This window comes from Maniola hyperantus, chromosome Z, assembly GCF_902806685.2.
Source record: "Maniola hyperantus chromosome Z, iAphHyp1.2, whole genome shotgun sequence".
Taxonomy (NCBI): domain Eukaryota; kingdom Metazoa; phylum Arthropoda; class Insecta; order Lepidoptera; family Nymphalidae; genus Maniola; species Maniola hyperantus.
The window spans coordinates 12,490,860-12,510,085 of record NC_048564.1 but is presented as its reverse complement, the minus strand read 5'-3'; the positions used below and the strand labels follow the sequence as shown (position 1 = coordinate 12,510,085).

General features: G+C 36.9%; 1 protein-coding gene across 1 annotated transcript; it reads right to left on the bottom strand.

The window, feature by feature from the left end:
- Positions 1-4,490: 4,490 nt before the first annotated feature.
- Positions 4,491-16,545, bottom strand: LOC117995769 (filaggrin-2-like). The gene is made up of 2 exons (XM_034983763.2): positions 16,499-16,545; positions 4,491-8,198 (listed from the first exon to the last, which is right to left on the bottom strand). Exons 1-2 carry the CDS (start codon positions 16,511-16,513, stop codon positions 4,575-4,577), a joined length of 3,639 nt encoding a protein of 1,212 aa, XP_034839654.1. The 5' UTR covers positions 16,514-16,545; the 3' UTR covers positions 4,491-4,574.
- Between the last annotated feature and the right edge of the window lie 2,681 nt (positions 16,546-19,226).

Genomic DNA, 19,226 nt, shown 5'->3' with positions numbered 1-19,226 from the left:
CATGGCGATATGCAGTTTACCAAGTTATTGTTTTTGATTTACGAACATAGGCACGTAGGCACCTATACCTACTTACAGATTACAAATATGTTTATGGGTGGTTACCGATGAATTTTATTGTGAGTGTGGATGCTCGTTAACATGGATTGATTCCAATTTCCATTATGCAAACATAAATGTTAAAACGATCCTTAAATACCTAGTTAAAATCATACGTTTTGTCCATCATCATCATCATCATCAACCGATAGACGTCCACTGCTGGACATAGGTCTCTTGTAGGAACTTCCACACGCCACGGTCTTGCGCCGTCTGAATCCAGCGGCTCCCTGCGACTTGTCTGATGTCGTTCTTCCACCTAGGGGGGTCTACCAACACTGCGTCTTCCGCTGCGAGGTCGCCATTCCAGCATTAGCGGTAAGTTTTTACATTACGATATAATATGTATAAGAGCTCCGAATTAATTTTAAACTTTAGTTGTGTTTTTAGACGATGCGTTTTAGAAAAAACTGAATAGATCATTCAGTTTTACTTTAGAAAATAATTAACCACTAACACTGAGGTAGTTTGACAATGTATCTCTCTGGATATACGACCGTGTAGAATATATTTTATCCCAAGATGTCTTGATTACATGGCAAAATTTAATTTTGTATTAACATAATATTAAAATAGAGCGGTGATAGCCTAGTGGTAACGACGTCAGCCTTCTATTTGGGCAGTCCGGGGTTCGTTCCCGGACATGCACCTCTAACTTTTCGGAGATACTTACGTATCGTTTTAAACAATTAAATAATTAACCTAAACCTTTAACGGTAGGAAAACATCACAAGGAAACCTCAAAGGTGTGTGAAGTCCGCCAATTTACATTGCGCCAGTGTGGCGGACTATGGGCTCTAAACCCTTTTCTTTCTGAGAAGAGATGCATGCTCAGTAATAGGCCGGTGATGGGTCCATCATGATGATGATGACTGGCATATACAACAGATGCTATTGTTCATATAATCGGATCGGTACAAAATAATCAATATCTTTGGTAGGTCTCTTTTTGTTGGTCAACAACACCAACAAACATCAACAAACATTACCCTGTAATCGATATCTGAACCCCTATGTTCAAAATGCAAATCATAATAACTGCTACTTATAAAGAAAAACAATTTCCTTTGGTCTAAATATATGAACATTAACGTATTAATGTTCATCAGACTGATAATATGCTCTGATAGCCTAGTGGTTAGGACGTCCGCCTTCTAATCAGAGGTTGGGGGATCGATCCCAGGGACGCACCTCTACCTTTCGGAGTAATGTGCGTTTTAAGTAATAAAATATCACTTGCTTTAACGGTGAAGGAAAACATCGCGAGGAAACCTACATACCTGAGAGTTCTCCATAATGTTCTCAAAGGTGTGTGAAGTCTACCAATCCGTACATGGCCAGCATGGTGACTATGGCCAAAAGCCTTCTCACTCTGAGAGGAGACCCGCGCTCTGTAGTCAGCCGGCGATGGATTGATCATGATAATGATGATGATGATGATGAACATTAACGTATTATGTATGTGTTTACACGGGGCGCCGGCGCCGCTCGCGCATTCCGCGCAATCCAGAGAAAAGTGCATCCATGAATATCCCCTCAATGAACTCGCATCAGCATTAAGACATCACGCGCCACCGCCTCAAAATAGAGACGCTCCATTCATAAACAATGCATATCAACCAATTCTAACAGATCTGACTATGGCAGCCACGCGACTGGATTTAGGCCAGACGAGCGAATATAAAAAGAAAGTTTTTTTTAAACATTAAACTTCTGCAAGTGCTTTTGGATCGTCATGCTCTTCTATCTGCGAAATGAAGTAAGTATAGCGCTCTCTCTGTTATGTTATCCCATACAAACGATAGGGACAAAAATCTCAGTAGGCGCTAACCATTTTGAGGCACCAACTAATCATTGATGACAAAACTTACTTGCAGCCACAGACCACCACCTATAGACGCCTAATAAGCTGGACACCCCCGATCGCTAAGGCATTAGGCTTAGCATAAAAGTCAGCCCACGCCCGTTCGGTACCCTCATTCCGCATATTGTCTTGATGACGAGACTTCCACCAATCACAACAAAGCATTCTCCCCTGTCCCCCGCCAACATTTTACGATTTTGTTTTCATGCAAAACCTTATAGGTAGGTACTCTTGAGGTTGAATTATCTGTGCTTGCAGCACATAAAAATAATCAAGTTTCAACGTTCAACAAACGTAGTTTCAACGTTCTATTATTTACCAATCAGAGTCAATGAGATTTCGTAGATATACTTTTAAGAAACAATATGCTCTGTGGTTTGCCAGGTTTCCTAAAAATGTTCCGTAACTACATACCTACCTACCTACTTAGTTCGATTCAACCTTTTTGGCGGCTGAGAAGTGAACTGCGAAAGTGACTGAAAATATGATATATATGAGTGCATAGCATAACAGTCCTTAATCTAAGTATATTGGTGGCCCAAAATATATCATGGCGACGTGACTTGTGTCCAACTTATCAGTCGCCAAAAAGTTTGAATCCTTTTTTTTCGTCTATCTTGGATACCACCAGCTATGGGAGTATAATGGTTATATCAGACTTCTACCGACTAAAACCTCACGAAGTTCTATCTCACCGCTGACGACGAAGCACAAGAGACCGACAAGTCCTCGTTACTCCGCCAGTGGGTGTCCGCCAAAGCATAGACCCACCAACACGAGACTAAGTGCCCCATGTAGTTTTTCAGTAAAATCTGAATAAATATTTACAATATTTAATTTTGAAGCGTCCTCGTTTTAATTCACAGTGACATGGTAGGCGTAGCTTTAACGCATTACCATTAAATTAACCATTCGGAATTCGATATTCTGACTTATGATTCCAGTGTAAGCGCACGCAGTAAATCAAGATAACGCCGAACAGCTATGCGGATGGGCAGCCCATTAAAATGCCAGTATTATGCCAACTTCAATTGCAATCAAATAGTTCCGATACTAAATAACAAGCAACTGACGTCGTTCAGTGCGTAGAAGGCCCTGTTACGCCAACGACGAAAATCGTATGGCGTCATCATCTTTTATTATATCAAAACATACCTATCTTCCCAGTTATTCTGGATTCTACAGGCTGAAAATAATCAGAATCTGTCTATACTGCTTTGTTTAAAAATGTATGAAAAGCATTTAAGGCGAGCTATAGTGACGTGTGACACTTTAATAATGATAATATACCTAATCCAACCACACAATACGGTATTTTACATCATCCGAGAAAAATCTAAAAATGGATAAACAATATAGACATAGGTCTCTTGTAGGGACTTCCCCACGCCACGGTCTTGCGCTGCCTGAATCCAGCGGCTCCCTGCGACTCGTCTGATGTCGTCCGTCCACGTCCACCTAGTGGGGGGTCTTCCAACTCTGCGTCTTCCGGTGTGAGGCTGCCATTCCAGCACCTTGGAACCCCAACGTACATTGGTTTTACGAACTATGTGCCCTGCCCATTGCCACTTCAGCTTCGCAACCCGTTGAGCTATGTCGGTTACTCTAGTTCTCCTACGGATCTCCTCATTTCTGATTTGATCACGTAGAAAAATTCCAAACATAGCTCTCTCCATCGCCCGCTGAGTGACTCTGAGCTTTCTTATGAGGCCCATAGTTAGCGACCATGTCTCAGATTCATATGTCATCACTGGCAACACACATTATTTTCTATTTCTTTCTTTCTTTACAGTCTTAATTACTTCTGAATACGCACATACAGATTGCAGACAGATGAACGGACAAACGGTGTCCCAACTTTCTTTTTTCGAGTGCAAAACTTTGCCTTGGCTGTAGACATCATTTTGTCTGGGATGCTAAAATGAAATTGTAAGGATACCTACTATCAATCCACGTTATTGAAGAGACACAAGTATTTTTATCACTCTATCTGTCCACATCTGAGTCTGAGAACCAGTCAAACCTTAATGAGGAACTTTCCAGGTCGTGTTTCTAGTCTCATAGATGACCCTGTCCATAGTCTTCATAGGAAAGTCGTAGATTTTTTATTTATTTAGATTTTTGTGCCAGACTGTATTTAACAAAAGCTAAGAGTGATTGATTATATTTAGCGTTTTTAGAAACCTAAAATACTGCGGAAAGTGTCACTTTTTATTTTTATTCCCTACCTCACCTTAGCCTCGCCTCACCTTTGGATACTAGAATTATTTATTACTAATAGGTACTATTGGGATGGGATACCTGCGATTTCATTCGCTTGGATTTAGGTTTTTAAAATTTTCATAGGCACTCTAAGTTTTCAGGATAAAAGCATCGTATAAAAGTAGCATCCTTTTTTCTTATTTCTACCTCCTTAGAAGGGCACGGACAGCACAATCTATTAAGGAAAACGCCCTGGAAAGGTTATCATTAAGATCATTAAAATGAAAAGAAAGAATAAACTGAAACAAAAATAAATATTTTTGGATGTATTTTATTAAGTACATAATATCCAGTGGAACTTAAATTATTAGGTAAATCATTGCTCGTGATACAGTACAAATGTTAAAATCTAAAATACTTTGAACTTAGGTGATCCGTAGGATTCGTGGGGAATACCCTGACTAGTAGAAACAAGAGTTGTTTCATAAGCGGAATCATCGCTTGAGTTATCTGAACCCAAACCAGTAACGAATTTGCTAGACCCAGCACCGAAATTGCTAGATCCAGAACCAATACCGGATGAGGAGGAACCCAAATTAGTGCCAGATCTGAAGCTGGTTAAACCAGAGCTGTAGCTACCGGAAGACTGACTGCTTCCTGCACCGCTAGAAAGGCCTAAGGCTGGCGAGACAGTTCCGGAAGAACTTAGTTGACTAGGCTTATTAACTAAGTTGCTAGCACTAACAATGGTTGACAAAGGCTTATAGTTGCTAGTCGTAGAAAAGCTGCTACCCAAGTTAGAACCAAAGCTGCTACTAGAGCCAGAACCAGTGCTGCTACCAGATGAAATACCACTATTTTTGCTTACAAACCCGGATGGTAAGCTACTGCCGGATACAATGAATGAAGAGCTTGGACTAGAATTACTGATAGGCTTGGAAACGTATACACCTCCATTTGTTACCTTGTTAGAAGTAGGACTGCCTGACAATACCGTATTTCCAGAAATAGAACCAGAACCAAAACCACTGGAACCACTACCAATGTTGGAAGAGCTTAAGGCATTAGGTACTGGAAATAAAGTAGGGCTTACAGTAGTAGAAGGAAAACTACCAGAACTTAAGCCATTGTTGCCACTACTAGAGGTAAAGCTGCTACTGTATTCAGAGCTTTCACTGAAAGTACTAGGTTCTGAACCAAAAGAAGTTACGTAACTGTTTCCTTTGCTAGGCGTACCAACAGTACCTAATAGAACGCTATTACCTGAATCTGTACCTAAAACTGAAGAACCTGATCCAAAGCTGACACTAGGTTTAGAGCTTACAACGCTGCCACTAGTTACACTGCTAGGGAATGGAACACTACTGACAGATGATGGAATATTGCCAACGTACGATGAAGAAAGAGGAACCGGCGTTACACTACTGCCAGAACTAAAAGAGTTAGAGTCTGAAACTAACGTGCTGCTAGGCTTAGTAATGAGTATACCATTGTTGGATCCAGACGGGGAGCTACTTCCAGATGAATAGCTGCCGCTAGATCCAGAGTTTGATCCAGAGAAGCTGGGTTTTAAACCTGAAACAGTGCTGAAAGAAACACTCGGTTTTGCACTGAAAGTGTTGCCAATAGTGTAACTATTACCAGAAGATAAGCCACTACTATCCTTTGCATCTGAGCTACCTGTAGTCACAGTGCTACCAGTACCTAAACTTTCACTCACGCTACTTTCAGAACTTCCAAAGCGATTGTCAAACACTGAGTTAAATTTACTAGGTGATAATGTACTACCAGAACCATATGATATACTACTAGGAGTCGTTGAAGAAATTCCACCTATCGATGTTCCAAAAGAGCTTCCTACACTTGGGTTTTTTCCAAAAACGGAGTTAAAAGTGCCAGGTGAGGCACCCGAATTTTCATTAAAATTGTTACTTGTTGAGGAAGATAACACTGAACTACCGGTCTTATAACCAGAACCAGATGCGCCTAATACACCACCAGATATTCCAGAGAATGTAGCTGATACTCCTCCTTTGTTATAGTCATTAACTATATTGTCAATTAGATATTGAGAATCTTGTTTATTATTGTATTTAATGAAGAAAACGTCAGGTTTAGATGGAGCTTTTGGCTCAAATTTGGGAAGTACAATATTTTTGGCATCTTCAGGTTTGTTGACAAGTACATATACAATAGTCTTTTCATCAGTTTGTTGTGGAACTGGAATCACCTGTGGCACTGCAGGTTGTTGGGTTGGTGCCTTGATGAAGATGATTTTATAATGTTTCTGTGCTGGAGGTAAAACTATTTGTGGCCTTGGCTTAAGTGGTTCAACATCTTCTGGTGCGGCATGTACGTAGAAGTGTTTATATATTTGTGCTGGTTGTTGTTGTATTATATTATAGTAATCTTGGTAATTCTGAACGGCAGCGGTTTGGTACTGATTTGATGAAATAAATTGGTTATTAGCGCTAGCTGTTTGGTAGTAGTTTCCTATATTATCTAAGCCACTAGTATCTACCGTCGTCTGATAGTTTCCTTGGTTTTGGCCAAAAGTAGATCCTGGATATACTCCTTGTTGATTCGCAAGATTGTAATACGATCCGCTGTCTAACGTATTGTAGTTGGATCCAGAGTTTGATGGTCGCTGTCCTTGGACATAGTAGTTTGAATTTGAGCCTGTTGATCCAGCTGTATTATAGCTCGTATCAATTCCGCTCCCAGATAGGCCAGAACCAGAGCCAGCTCCTCCACTAGTACCAAAGGTATTGTATTTTGATCCAGTTACATAATTAGTGCTTAAAAGAGATGGATTAGCTAATTTATAAGTAGATCCAGAACCTACGCCAAATTTAGATGCTAAACCGTTTGAGCTATAGTCTTTGTAGTTATAACCTTGTCCGTACAGTAAAGGTGATACAGTTGATCCTTGCCACAATCCAGGGGAGCTGCTTGAGCTTTGTCCATATTGTCCTTTGTAAGTTTGACTAAAGGTTGTAGACGGTACGATTGAGCCTTGTCCAATAGATCCAGTATAACCACTTGAGCCTTGGCCTTGTCCATAGGATCCAGATAAACCACTCGAGCTTTGTCCAAAAGAAGTTTGTCCTTTAGAGATTTGACCAAAGGTAGCAGGTGCTATTGTAGTATAACCAATTGAGCCTTGACCTTGTCCAAAAGATCCAGATGAACCACCCAAGCTTTGTCCAAAAGAGGTTTGTCCTTTAGCGCTTTGACCAAAGGTTGTAGCAGGCGCTATTGAGCCTTGTCCAAGAGATCCAGTATATCCACTCGATCCTTGAGCTTGTCCAAAAGATCCAGATGAACCACTCGAGCTTTGTCCAAAAGAGGATTGTCCTTTATTGTTTTGACCAAAGGTTGTAGCAGGTACAATTGAGCCTTGTCCAAGAGATCCAGTATATCCACTCGATCCTTGAGCTTGTCCAAAAGATCCAGATGAACCACTCGAGCTTTGTCCAAAAGAGGATTGTCCTTTATAGTTTTGACCAAAGGTTGTAGCAGGTACAATTGAGCCTTGTCCAAGAGATCCAGCATAACCACTTGTGCCTTGACCTTGTCCAAAAGATCCAGACAAACCACTTTGTCCAAAAGAAGTTTGTCCTTTATACCTTTGACCATAATTTGTGGCAGGTACTACTGTGCCCTGTCCAAAAGATCCAGTATAACCACCTGAGCCTTGACCTTGTCCAAAAGATCCAGATGAACCACCGAAGCTTTGTCCAAAAGAGCTTTGTCCTTTATAACTTTGACCAAAGGTTGTAGCAGGTACTATTGTGCCTTGCCCCAGAGCTCCAGTATAACCACTTGAGCCTAGACCTTGTCCAAAAGATCCAGTATAACCTAACTTTTGTCCAGCAGTTCCGAAGGATACAGCAGGATTTGGGGTGGTAGAATAGGTGGCTTTATTATAATATTTATTGACTTGAGAAGATGACCCACCGAAGGGATTGACTGGAGCTTGATATTGGTAGCCAACATCTGCTACCACCACGCTTAGCGTGAACGCCAATACCTGAAAATAAAGAAAAACTTTCATTAAAACAGCTGTATACCTGCCTACTTATCTTCTTTATATATAAAAATGAATCGCTAAATGTGTTGCTGATCGCATATCTCGAGAACAGCTGAACCGATTTCGCTAATTCTTTTTTTATAATATTCCTTGAAGTACGAGGATGGTTCTTACGGAGGGAAAATTTTAAAAAATTGCCTGAAAAAGAATCGACTGTTAGGCGGTACGAAGTTCGCCGGGGCAGCTATTTACAAATATTATTATGTCATTTTACTTTGAAATCTGTGTTTGAAATGCTATCCGAATGTGGCGTCATTCCATTTTCCAGAAAGCTAAAAAGGCGGCGGTTTGTATAAAATAATGTACATATTAAACTCAAAGTATTTGAGTATATTTTATTAAAAAGACATGAAATTTTGCTTATATCTTCCGTTTAATATTGCATTATTTTTTATGTGAAATAATAAAACTTAAAGGTTAATTAATACAAGCAAAAAAGGTAATCTATTTATCTGTTGATACCTAATAATATAATGTAGATATGAGCGAGACCAATAATTAATCTATGGTAGATATATTATAGTGAAAGAAAACATTCTCAAAGAACAATGACCTTATATTGCATGCTAACTAAATCTCACAGGACTGGTTTAATAAACTCCCGGTTTTGGGCCCGGGCGTCGAAAGTGAAAATAAAAGTTTGAACGCTAGAAAGTGATTGTAAATAGGTAGGACCAAAACATTTCTGGAATATATTTTTTTAAAAGTGGGTTTGTTTGTTGGTTTATCCTTCAATCCATTGCATCACGTTACAAAGAATTGACGCGAACGAATCGACGTAGTTTTTTGCAAGGATAACCTCGAGAGTGGTATAGGTTTTATCTCAGAACATCAAAGAGTTCCTTTGATTTTCTGAGATAAAAACGAGAGAGAGAGAGAGTACGAAATATTAAAAGAAATATGCGGGCGTCATCTAGTACAGTACTTAATAATTAGAATTTAATAAAATCTAGAAGAGGCGGGAATATTTTTTGCGCAAAGAATCAACGTAGTTATATAAACATATGTATATGATTATTCTGTAGTTATGAACATTTTTTATAAATTACATAATACAGAGAATAATAATTAATTATTAAATTATTTTTAAGATAAAATTTATCACCTTAAATTTCTACCAACTTTTATTATTTTTCCGCTTGAGTCGTTAACTGCTGATGTATGGAATTTTATTAAATTTCATTAGTTAATTAATTAATGTATGGAATTTAATTAATTAATCGTTTTTATATTTGTGCCTCTTGTCCTTTTCGGCCATCAGCGCCGAACTGGCCAAGAGGCGCAAATATGATAACCTCGATGAGAGCTTCTTCATATTCTTGCCTTGTGGAGACCTTGGGATCATGAGGCCCGGGGGCCCGAGCTCTTTTTGAGGAAATTTTGAAAACGTTCATCTAATCAACCGGGGACCCGAGAGCTGGCAGCTACCTTGGTCAAATAATTAGTTTGGCCATCCAAATGCTGCCAGCATCTTGGGTACAATGCCTCGCTGCGGTGGTCTCGATGAGGTTTTAGATTTAATTAAATGTTTTTTTTAAATTAATTTAGATTTAAATTTATTTAATAGAATTAATTATCTATCCCTTTTTAAATCGTAAAATTTAAAAATAAACAAAAGTTTTTTTTAATCAAATTTATTTAGAGTGTGCGAAGTGTTCCCTCCCCGACTGCCATCTCGACGTGTCGCGTAATATAAATATAATACATATATAATACTAAAAGGAAAGACTATTCTGCCAAACTTAATAAAATTTCATATTCCGAATAGTGTGGTAGTTGATTTACCGAATGCCGAACCATCATAATATTATGCCTTAAGACGGAGCATTTGCCGAATCCCGATAGCGGAGCCGTACCATTACAAGTTGTATAGCTTTTGAACTCTCACACCTTTTTCTTGGTTGTGCAATAGGCGCAAACAAACCTTGACATTGATACAAGGTGAACGAACTTGAGACAGGTTAATTTAATTTTAACACCTACTTACTTTAAAGAAAAACAGACGGAATAATTTAATGTTATAAATTATATTATAGAGAAATGTAAAAATTAATAAAGTGCGATTGAAAACCGGTATCAGCAGCTGATAGTTTATGATTTTTAAATGTTAGACAAGTAAAAAATTTAAATCTTGGTCTTTATAACTAGTAGTATGTCTGTCCATCCTAAGAATTGGATTTTTATTTTTACCGATACCTGATAGATAGTAAATAATAATATAATGTTTTATGAACATCACTATAGTAATAAATGTCTTTGTATTTGAATAGATGTTTAAATAAAATTCTAAAAGTTAATTTAAAAAAAAGGGACCCTGAGATACAGGTTTTGCAAACTTACTTCAGGGTCCCTGGCACAATTTTAAAAAGACCTTTTAAAACAAATAAATCATTTCATTTCATTCCATTTCATTTTTTTCATTTCATGTTGGATCCTTTAACAAATTACTCTCCGTCACGCGCCCCACACTAGCGTAGTTTAGTTCTCATTTGGATAAGTATATTAATTATCAAACTCAATTATAAGTAAATTAATTTCAAGATTTGTATGTAAATTTTTGGGACCGGACCGTGTAACATGAATATATTGACGGAAATTTGGAAAACTACAGACAGATCAGACCCCAGAACGTATCCAAATAACTTAATTGTCATTTCAATATGATTGTTTAGTATCTATATTAATAAATAAAATAATAATAAGCTAGCTAAATCATGAGCTAGTGTGTTATAATTTGCGTTGTATCAGTCCCGCAAATTGCTATTGCGCTTGAACCATTAACATCGAAATGACGTCATTTTGACGTATATTTAAGTAAAATATATACCATCAGCTAGTGCTGACGTCACTAAAATGGCAGCCACGCGCATTAGCAGATTTGGAAGACTTAAACATTCCTAATAATTCTAATTCGGAGTCTACAACAAAAATGTAGTCTAACACAGTACCTATATTATACAAACGATGATGTAATTGCTAAATTAATTTTTATTAACTCTAACATACAATATTAGGTATATATGGTCGTAAAACAGCTTAGGTACGCTCAAATAATATTTTATTGATTTATTTTACATTTGAATATAATTAAAAATGATGATTGATGTTATGGCCTTCAGAAAATATTTAGATTTTAATTAAAATTTATTGATATAATTTAAGAACATGAGTTCAGAACAGGAACTAAAAGAGTACCTGAATAAATTCAAATTATTAAGTGGGTGATTCTGAAACCCACCAATATGATCGCTAATACCCGACCAAGGAAGGGTCTATGTTTTAACATTATGTGTATGTTATTATAGTATATAGGTATAATATTTTTACATACTATAATATTATTATTATTCTTTTATAGTATGTATAGAGTTTTAGTTTTTAAACTTATTAAACTCAGGTGTCTGAGCTAAGTTAAGGTTATATTTTATTGATGGTGGTCTCAAAAATATTTTAACAACGCATCTTCGTGCAAACCCGGTGGAATGAAATCATATTATTATCTTACATTAAGTACTAAAATTTAAGAACAAATTAAAAATATGGGCGCCAAGGCTTGGCAGTTGCAAATACCAAAGTAAAAAGGACCATTTTCATTTGCTATCTTTATGAATATGGATATTTAATATTATATCGGATCTATTTTTATAGCAAATAGTCAACAACTTTGTGGTCAAAATGAGCGGTCAAGGTTGACGGCTAAATCATTTTTTTTACAAATAAAGTATACAGGATATTTGAATTGTGATCGTTAATACAGATGTGGCCTTCGCATACTCCAATGTTAATCTTCGAGCATCCGTAAAATGTTAACACTGAGGGTATTCCCACACGCATCGCATATTTTTTTTGGCAAGCGATTTTGCTACAAAGAAAGATATTTCTCTCTTTCTATGATTTATAATTTCTTATTACTGAATGACTCTAGGTACGAGTATGTAATATGCGACAAACAGCCCTGCCCCTACCATGCCTATTTGGTTGGCACCGAATTCTAAATATAAATAGTAGGTATTAATATGTCATGAAAGAAGAGTGCACTTCGAGTACTCTTGAGTGCTCAAACAATACAAATTAATCAATCCATCAATAGTTTTTATTTGCCCAAGTAGGGTACAAAAGATGGTCACTTATTACACACACAAACGTAGCTCGATTCTTATTTACAAAACATAAACGTAGTTTAATCTCCATTTCAATATTAGCCAATCAAATGCACTGAAATTCTGTAGTAAAGTTCTGTTAAAAAATTAATGTAGGTATGTCAAGTCATTTGCCTTTTTACAGAAAAATACATATTTCCTAAATCACACGGCTCAAAAATAAAGTTGTATGTAAATATGAGATTGAGACCGTATAACTTTACAATTATTTACGCTGCGCACTTCTTTGTTATTTCTATAACTTTTTTGATTTCTGCGGCACTGACTTGTTTTGATTTTGACCGAGCCTGTGTTTGTTAAATTGTGTGCAAAACTTCCAATATAACTTTGACATTAATACTTAAAGCTACCAGCATCCGGAAATATTTGGTTACAAATTATTTTTGTTTTTATAGCAAAATGGTGCTGTAATGATATTAAAAACATGTCTTTAAGGTTATCGAGGGCACAGCTGTATACTGGTATGCGGATGCAATCAGGATCTGAAAGCGTCATATCGAAAAAGTTCAAGTTTTTCCTTTGTTTTCCTTAAGAGGAGTTCAATTCAATTAAATTTGCCAGATTTTAATTAAAATATTTAGTTTCAAAGTTACTCGGTCTCGAGGATTTACATACAAATCTTTAAAACCGTTGAGCTTATTAAAACTAGATATTTTCCGGAAATTTGGCAAACTAAAGACATGGGTATTAGTTTTTTGAATATGTATACAAAATTGCATTGAGTTTGATTGGTAATTATGCAAATCTTAAATATATAAAAGGAAAGGGTGACTGACTGACTGACTGACTGATCTATCAACGCACAGCTCAAACCACTGGACGGATCGGGCTGAAATTTGGTATGCAGATAGCTATTATGACGTAAGCATCCGCTAAGAAAGGATTTTGGAAAATTCAACCCTTAAGGTGACGCAGGACGCTCGACCTATATTGGCAGCGCACGTGGGAAACATGTTTGCTTTTCACTTGACATTGTATGAGAAAGTTGAGAGGCACGATGATTTTCACTGAAATCAAGCGCGCGAAAAGGGTTTAGGAAAAGTATTTTTGAGAATAAACTGCTGAATTTATGTTTGCAAAGTAAAGTTATATGTATATATATACTAATGAATAAATAAACTACGTCTAATGATAAATTGTTTTAGAATTTTCATATCCCTAATCTTATTTGTTTACGCCCAAAGTTGTCATTAATTTCGTGTTAAAATAGGAATTTTTTGAGCCTCGTAACTTTTAAATCAATATTTTTGTCAATGTTTTATATATGAATAAACCTAGATAATGACGAGATAAATCGATACAATTCTTAGTTTTGTGCGTACAATATCGAATATTGTCTTAATTTCCCTCCTACGTTTGTATGAGGAAAGCACTGAACTGAGTCCCCTTAAGGGGGTGAAACAGGGTTTTGAAATTTGTGTAGTCCATGCAGACGAAGATGCGAGCATAAGCTAGTGAGAACTAAACTTTTGTATGGAGATCACTAGGGAGTGTGCTTAAGAGACTTCTCAGCTTCCCTTTTAGAAAAAACCTACATGTTAATCTAAAGTTTCTACGTGTTACATACGTTGGTATGTCAGTCAGTTAGTTTATCGAGATATGTCTTGTCTTATTAGTAATAGGTTACGATTTTTTAAATGTTTCCTTAGCAAATTAGGCGTCTTTCTTACTTATTCCATACTTTAATAATATTATAAATCCGAAAATTTGTAAGTTTACTGTGGTTGGTAATGGGTACTTTATTACTAATCAACTACTTAATCAATTTTAAACAGGCACAATAGATAGGTACGTCGAGAAGAATATCATCATGATCAACCCATCGCCAGCTCACTACAGAGCACGGGTCTCCTCTCAGAGTGAGAAGGGTTTTGGCTATAGTCTACCATGCTGGCCATGTGCGGATTGGTAGTCTTCACACACATTTGAGAACATTATGGAGAACTCTCAGGCATGCAGGTTTCCTCACGATCTTTTCCTTCACAGTTAAAGCAAGTGATATTTAATTACCTAAAACGCACATAACTCCGAAAAGTTAGAGGTGCGTGCCCGCGATCGAACCCACGACCTCCGATTAGAAGGTGGACGTCCTAACCACTAGGCCATCACAGCTTTATAGAAGAAAAGATTTGGAGGAGAATATGGACAATTTTTATCCCGAAACAAAGCAAAATGATTTGCAAAACTAAGGGTTCAGAGTATGCTAACTTTAACCCATACTTTTAAACTTAATCATGGAGGTAGGAATACTGATTTTTCTGCCCCACTTTGATTATTATTTATTGGTGGTCAAAGTTTACGGTAACCGTAGCATAACTTCTCAATCTACAGAAAAGACAAGCCCACCCGTGCGAAGCCAGGGTGAATCAGTTAATTACTATATAAAGCACGTAGAATTGTAGAGTAGGAAGCAAAAATACAAGCGGTAACAGCAACGCGGTGCGTCAGCAGATCGTCATACAGAAGGCGCGCGTATGCGTGTATGATTCTATTTACAAGGAACTTGGAACATGTGATAGTGCGCTTCAACGCCAACGCTAAGATGGTTTTGTACTATCGTTTTTTCTGCGCTTTTAATACGCTTATTTTGGCATACACGTACTCTATATGTCGCTCTTCAATGAACCGAATGCGCGTGCACGCGCTTATTCCTGCGTGTTCGCTCGAACCAAGTGGGACAGTCAGTGCAATATGGATTTGCGTTCTTCGCAGCTCGCGTGTATACGCGCTTTTATAAGCGCGACTACAGTATGCGGCCGAAAGTGATAAACATCGGCCTTTAGAATGACATTTCATCTTTGTAGAGCGTTGTCTCTGTCACTCATACCCATATGACGCTTTGTCGGTCTCAACGGCCGAGACAGTGCTCTACAAATCTGCTGTCTCCTTCTAAAGATCGATGGTCATCACTTTTGGCCTGGTACTGTACGCTCCTACAACACTGACTCGCATAACTGACTAAAGGCGTGCGTCTAAAATGAATTTTTATGGGCAAATACCACTAATCTGAAACCGATCTAGAACGCTTTTATGCAACTACTTATTCCTTGTAGTAAAATTTCAGAAGTCGCGTTGAATGCGTGTCCGTCGCGCGTTATTTCAGGCTTGGTATCATAATAAAGAGAAAATAAGCACAGCATCAAGATCACTTCCTGCCCGTGAAACATTATTTGCCGATTCAGTACATTTCGGAGAAAAAAATAGTTTTTCTAGCGATTCATAGAAAGGTATTGTAGGCACTTATTTACACGTTTTTACATATCAGTATTTCGCAAAGCAAATCAATCGCGTACCTATATATTCTGGTTTCGTACCTAGTCTATCTTAAGTACACCTCACGTCATGCTTTATTGTATTTTAATAAACACAGCCACTCTTACAAAAATATTTAGTGCACTATACTGGCACAATTAGTAGAACGTAACGCAATAAAAAAATCTCAGTTAAGCTCAAGTTAAAAAATAAGAATAGTCTATCCGTATTTTGAAAGTCCTTCTTATTATACCAGTGCGTTTACTTATATGCATACATTTTTTAATATAGAGCCATTGTAATAAATCACTTAACATTGCATAAGTACGTATTTAAGTAGTACATAAATATGAAACCGCAGCCTCAATTATAATAAACTCTAGCTTATCCGCCCGGATTCACTCGGGTAAAATTTGATATACATAATATATTATAACCAGTGTTACTGCTGGATAAAGTAGGCTTGCAATGGTGAAAGAATTATTAAAATCGATTCACTACTTTCAGAATGTACCTATATTGATTACAAACAAACAAATCTTTCTCTTCATAATTTAACAAAAAACACAAATATTTTACAAAAAGTTGAATTTCCATAGCAAAAAGATATTATATTATTTTGGAAGTTATATTATGCTAAAAATATAAATAAAATCAATTACTAGACTGAATATTTTTAAAAATTTAAACTGCACCAAAAACTTAAATCTGTCGTTATTTTTATATTTAGAAACAGTTGTTAAAAGTGGTCTATTAAATTGGCTCGACAGTGTACACGCTCTTCATGTGTAATGATATAATATCAAACTTAGACGAGTATGTACGCACCAATGTCGTGAGCATCGTTGATCCGGCGGTCTCCGTGTCACGCACAACAGACCCGAGAATGTGGTCTCGGAGTTGAAATCTCACTTATATAGGTTCAAGATGAGCTTTAACGTCCGATGCGTCAAGTACAAGGTCATGTCACGCTTAAACCGGTAATAGACGAAAGCTCTATGAAAAGCGACGAAAGCTTTAGTTGACACGCTCGATTTAGGTTCTTTTTGACGACCTTTCTGGCGCAGTGACAGAATGGACTAGGGTGAGGGAACTCTCGGTTTGCTCCTGAATCGATAATAATATGACAAGTGTTAGGCTATTTTGACTAAAAATGGGACTACATTAGGGCTACCCTTACCTGTGTCAAATATGTATACTAACATGTGACACCTGCTAGTGACGTCGAAGCCACGACGTTTTGTGGTGAGCTCTGTGGTCTTTCCAGTGGGAATTCCGTACGTCCGAATGAAAATCTTGTAGGATCACTCGTGATTCGTATTCATCTGTTTGTCACAGCCAATTTGCTCTAAATCTACTGGACTGATGAAATATACAAAGTTTTACAAAATGTACGTCGTCAAATCTACAATAAAAATAAAAGTTAAATGTCTTCAAAATAACTAATTATAAATTAATATAATAAAAATTGCTATTAACAATATATTTTTTATATTTATGATGATTATCTTAATCCTGATAAATGGTAGGTAAGCATAAGCTAGAAATTGTTTTATTATATGTTTGTAAAATGGTTCGAAGGAATGACGAAATTCAGTTTTAATTACCTTAGTACACACAAGCTTGTATAAACACATAAATATACAAAAAGAATCACAATTTTTGTTTGTTTTCGAAAGAGTATCAAATTGTTATATTTGTGTAAAAATAAAATTAATAAATTTAATTGGAAAAAATTGAAATAGTTTTGTATGTCTGTCGATAAACTTTGTTGTGTTGTGTTTGTACTTGGTAGGACAAGGTTTGCATGATACAATTTTTTTGGAAAATCTACCGGATAAGACAGTTCCCGCGGGATGCGGTTTTAAGTCTTGAGCAACAGCTAGTTTATAATAATTTTTATGAAAGTGTTTTGCCAACATTTCAAGGAAATTTGCATTAAAGCAATTTTAAATTAGGTAGGTAGTAGTTAAATAAGTTATCGACAGTACATATTTGAAACCCGACTTATAAAATAATCGTATCGCGTTTGCTCATTACGCGATCTCTATTTTAGTATTTTTCAGCTCCAACGGGCATCTCCCCTACCTCACGCTTGGCCTCTGAAACTTCAACTTGCTGATGGTATCTAGGACTGTAAGTGACGCTGGCTACGGATCTATTCCCGTTGATTTTTAGGGTTTCGTACCTCAAAAGGAAAAACGGATCCCTTATAGGATCACTTGTCTGTCTGTCTGTCTGTCGGTCTGTCAAGAAACCTACAGGGTACTTCAGTAAGATAACTATATCAAATGGGGTTATAATATGAAAGGGCTTAGCATGTGCATTCGAAAACTGATTTTTATAAATTTTTATGCATCATAGTTTTTGAATTATCGTGCAAAATTTCGAAAAAATACTGCTGAAATACGGAACGTGAGCGAGCCTGACTCGCACTTGGCCGGTTTTTTTTAAATGTACAAAAAAAACAGCTAGCCTAATCTAATTAGGTAGTAATTACTCTATAAATGCAATAGTGCAATAGCTTACAAGCTGTTACGAATTATATTGCATAATATTATTATTATATTATATAATAAAACATTAATAATGAATAAATTAATTTATAATATTATCGAGTTAATTATCATATTTTCACGGACGGGCCTTGACATCAATCGTATTTTGAACAATATTTAGGTAGGTAAGTATATTGTTGCCGGGTAGTAGATAAATAATTATGTACCTACAGATCTACCACACTACCGTCCTCTGCAAAACTGTATTAAAATCCACTTGAAGTTATAAGAGTAAGTATAAGTCCCGCAAATTGCTATTGAGCTGGGACCATGTCTCATTAACATCGAAATGACGTCATTTTGCGTCTGGCGCTGACGTCACTAAAATGGCGGCCACGCGCATTAGCAATTTGTTGCTAACAAAAACAACAAATGTAGCTACCTACCAAATTTCACGATTGTAGGTCAACGGGAAGTACCCTATAGGTTTTCTTGACAGACAAACAGACAGACAACAAAGTGATCCTATAAGGGTTCCTTTTTCCTTTTGAGGTACGGAACCCTAAAAAGTGTTATTTGTTGTACGAGCCCGACCCTTCTTGTGCGAGTCCGACACGCATTGTCCGATTTTTAAAGATCCATGCTTCATAGTGAAATAAAATCGAACTTGTGCAAGTTGTCCTTGCATAATCAGTGTTCCGTAATTTAAAAAAGTCCTTATCATGAGCCAAAATCTATAATTTATTGATTACTAGATGATGTGATTTAGGTTTTTAAAAATCCCGTGGAAACTTTTTGATGTCAATTTTCAAGCCGTAAGCTAACTCTGTACCTAATTTCATACAAATCGGGCTTTCAAAAAACAGATTGGCTTTTAAGAATCCCGTGGGGACTCTTTGATTTTCCGGGATAAAAAGTAGCCCATGTCAATTTGCGGGACGCTTACCTCTGTACCAAATTTTATAAAAATTGTTTAAACTGTTGGGCCGTTAAAAGCTAGCAGACAGACACACTTTCGCATTTATAATATTACTAGCTGATGCCCACGACTTCATCCG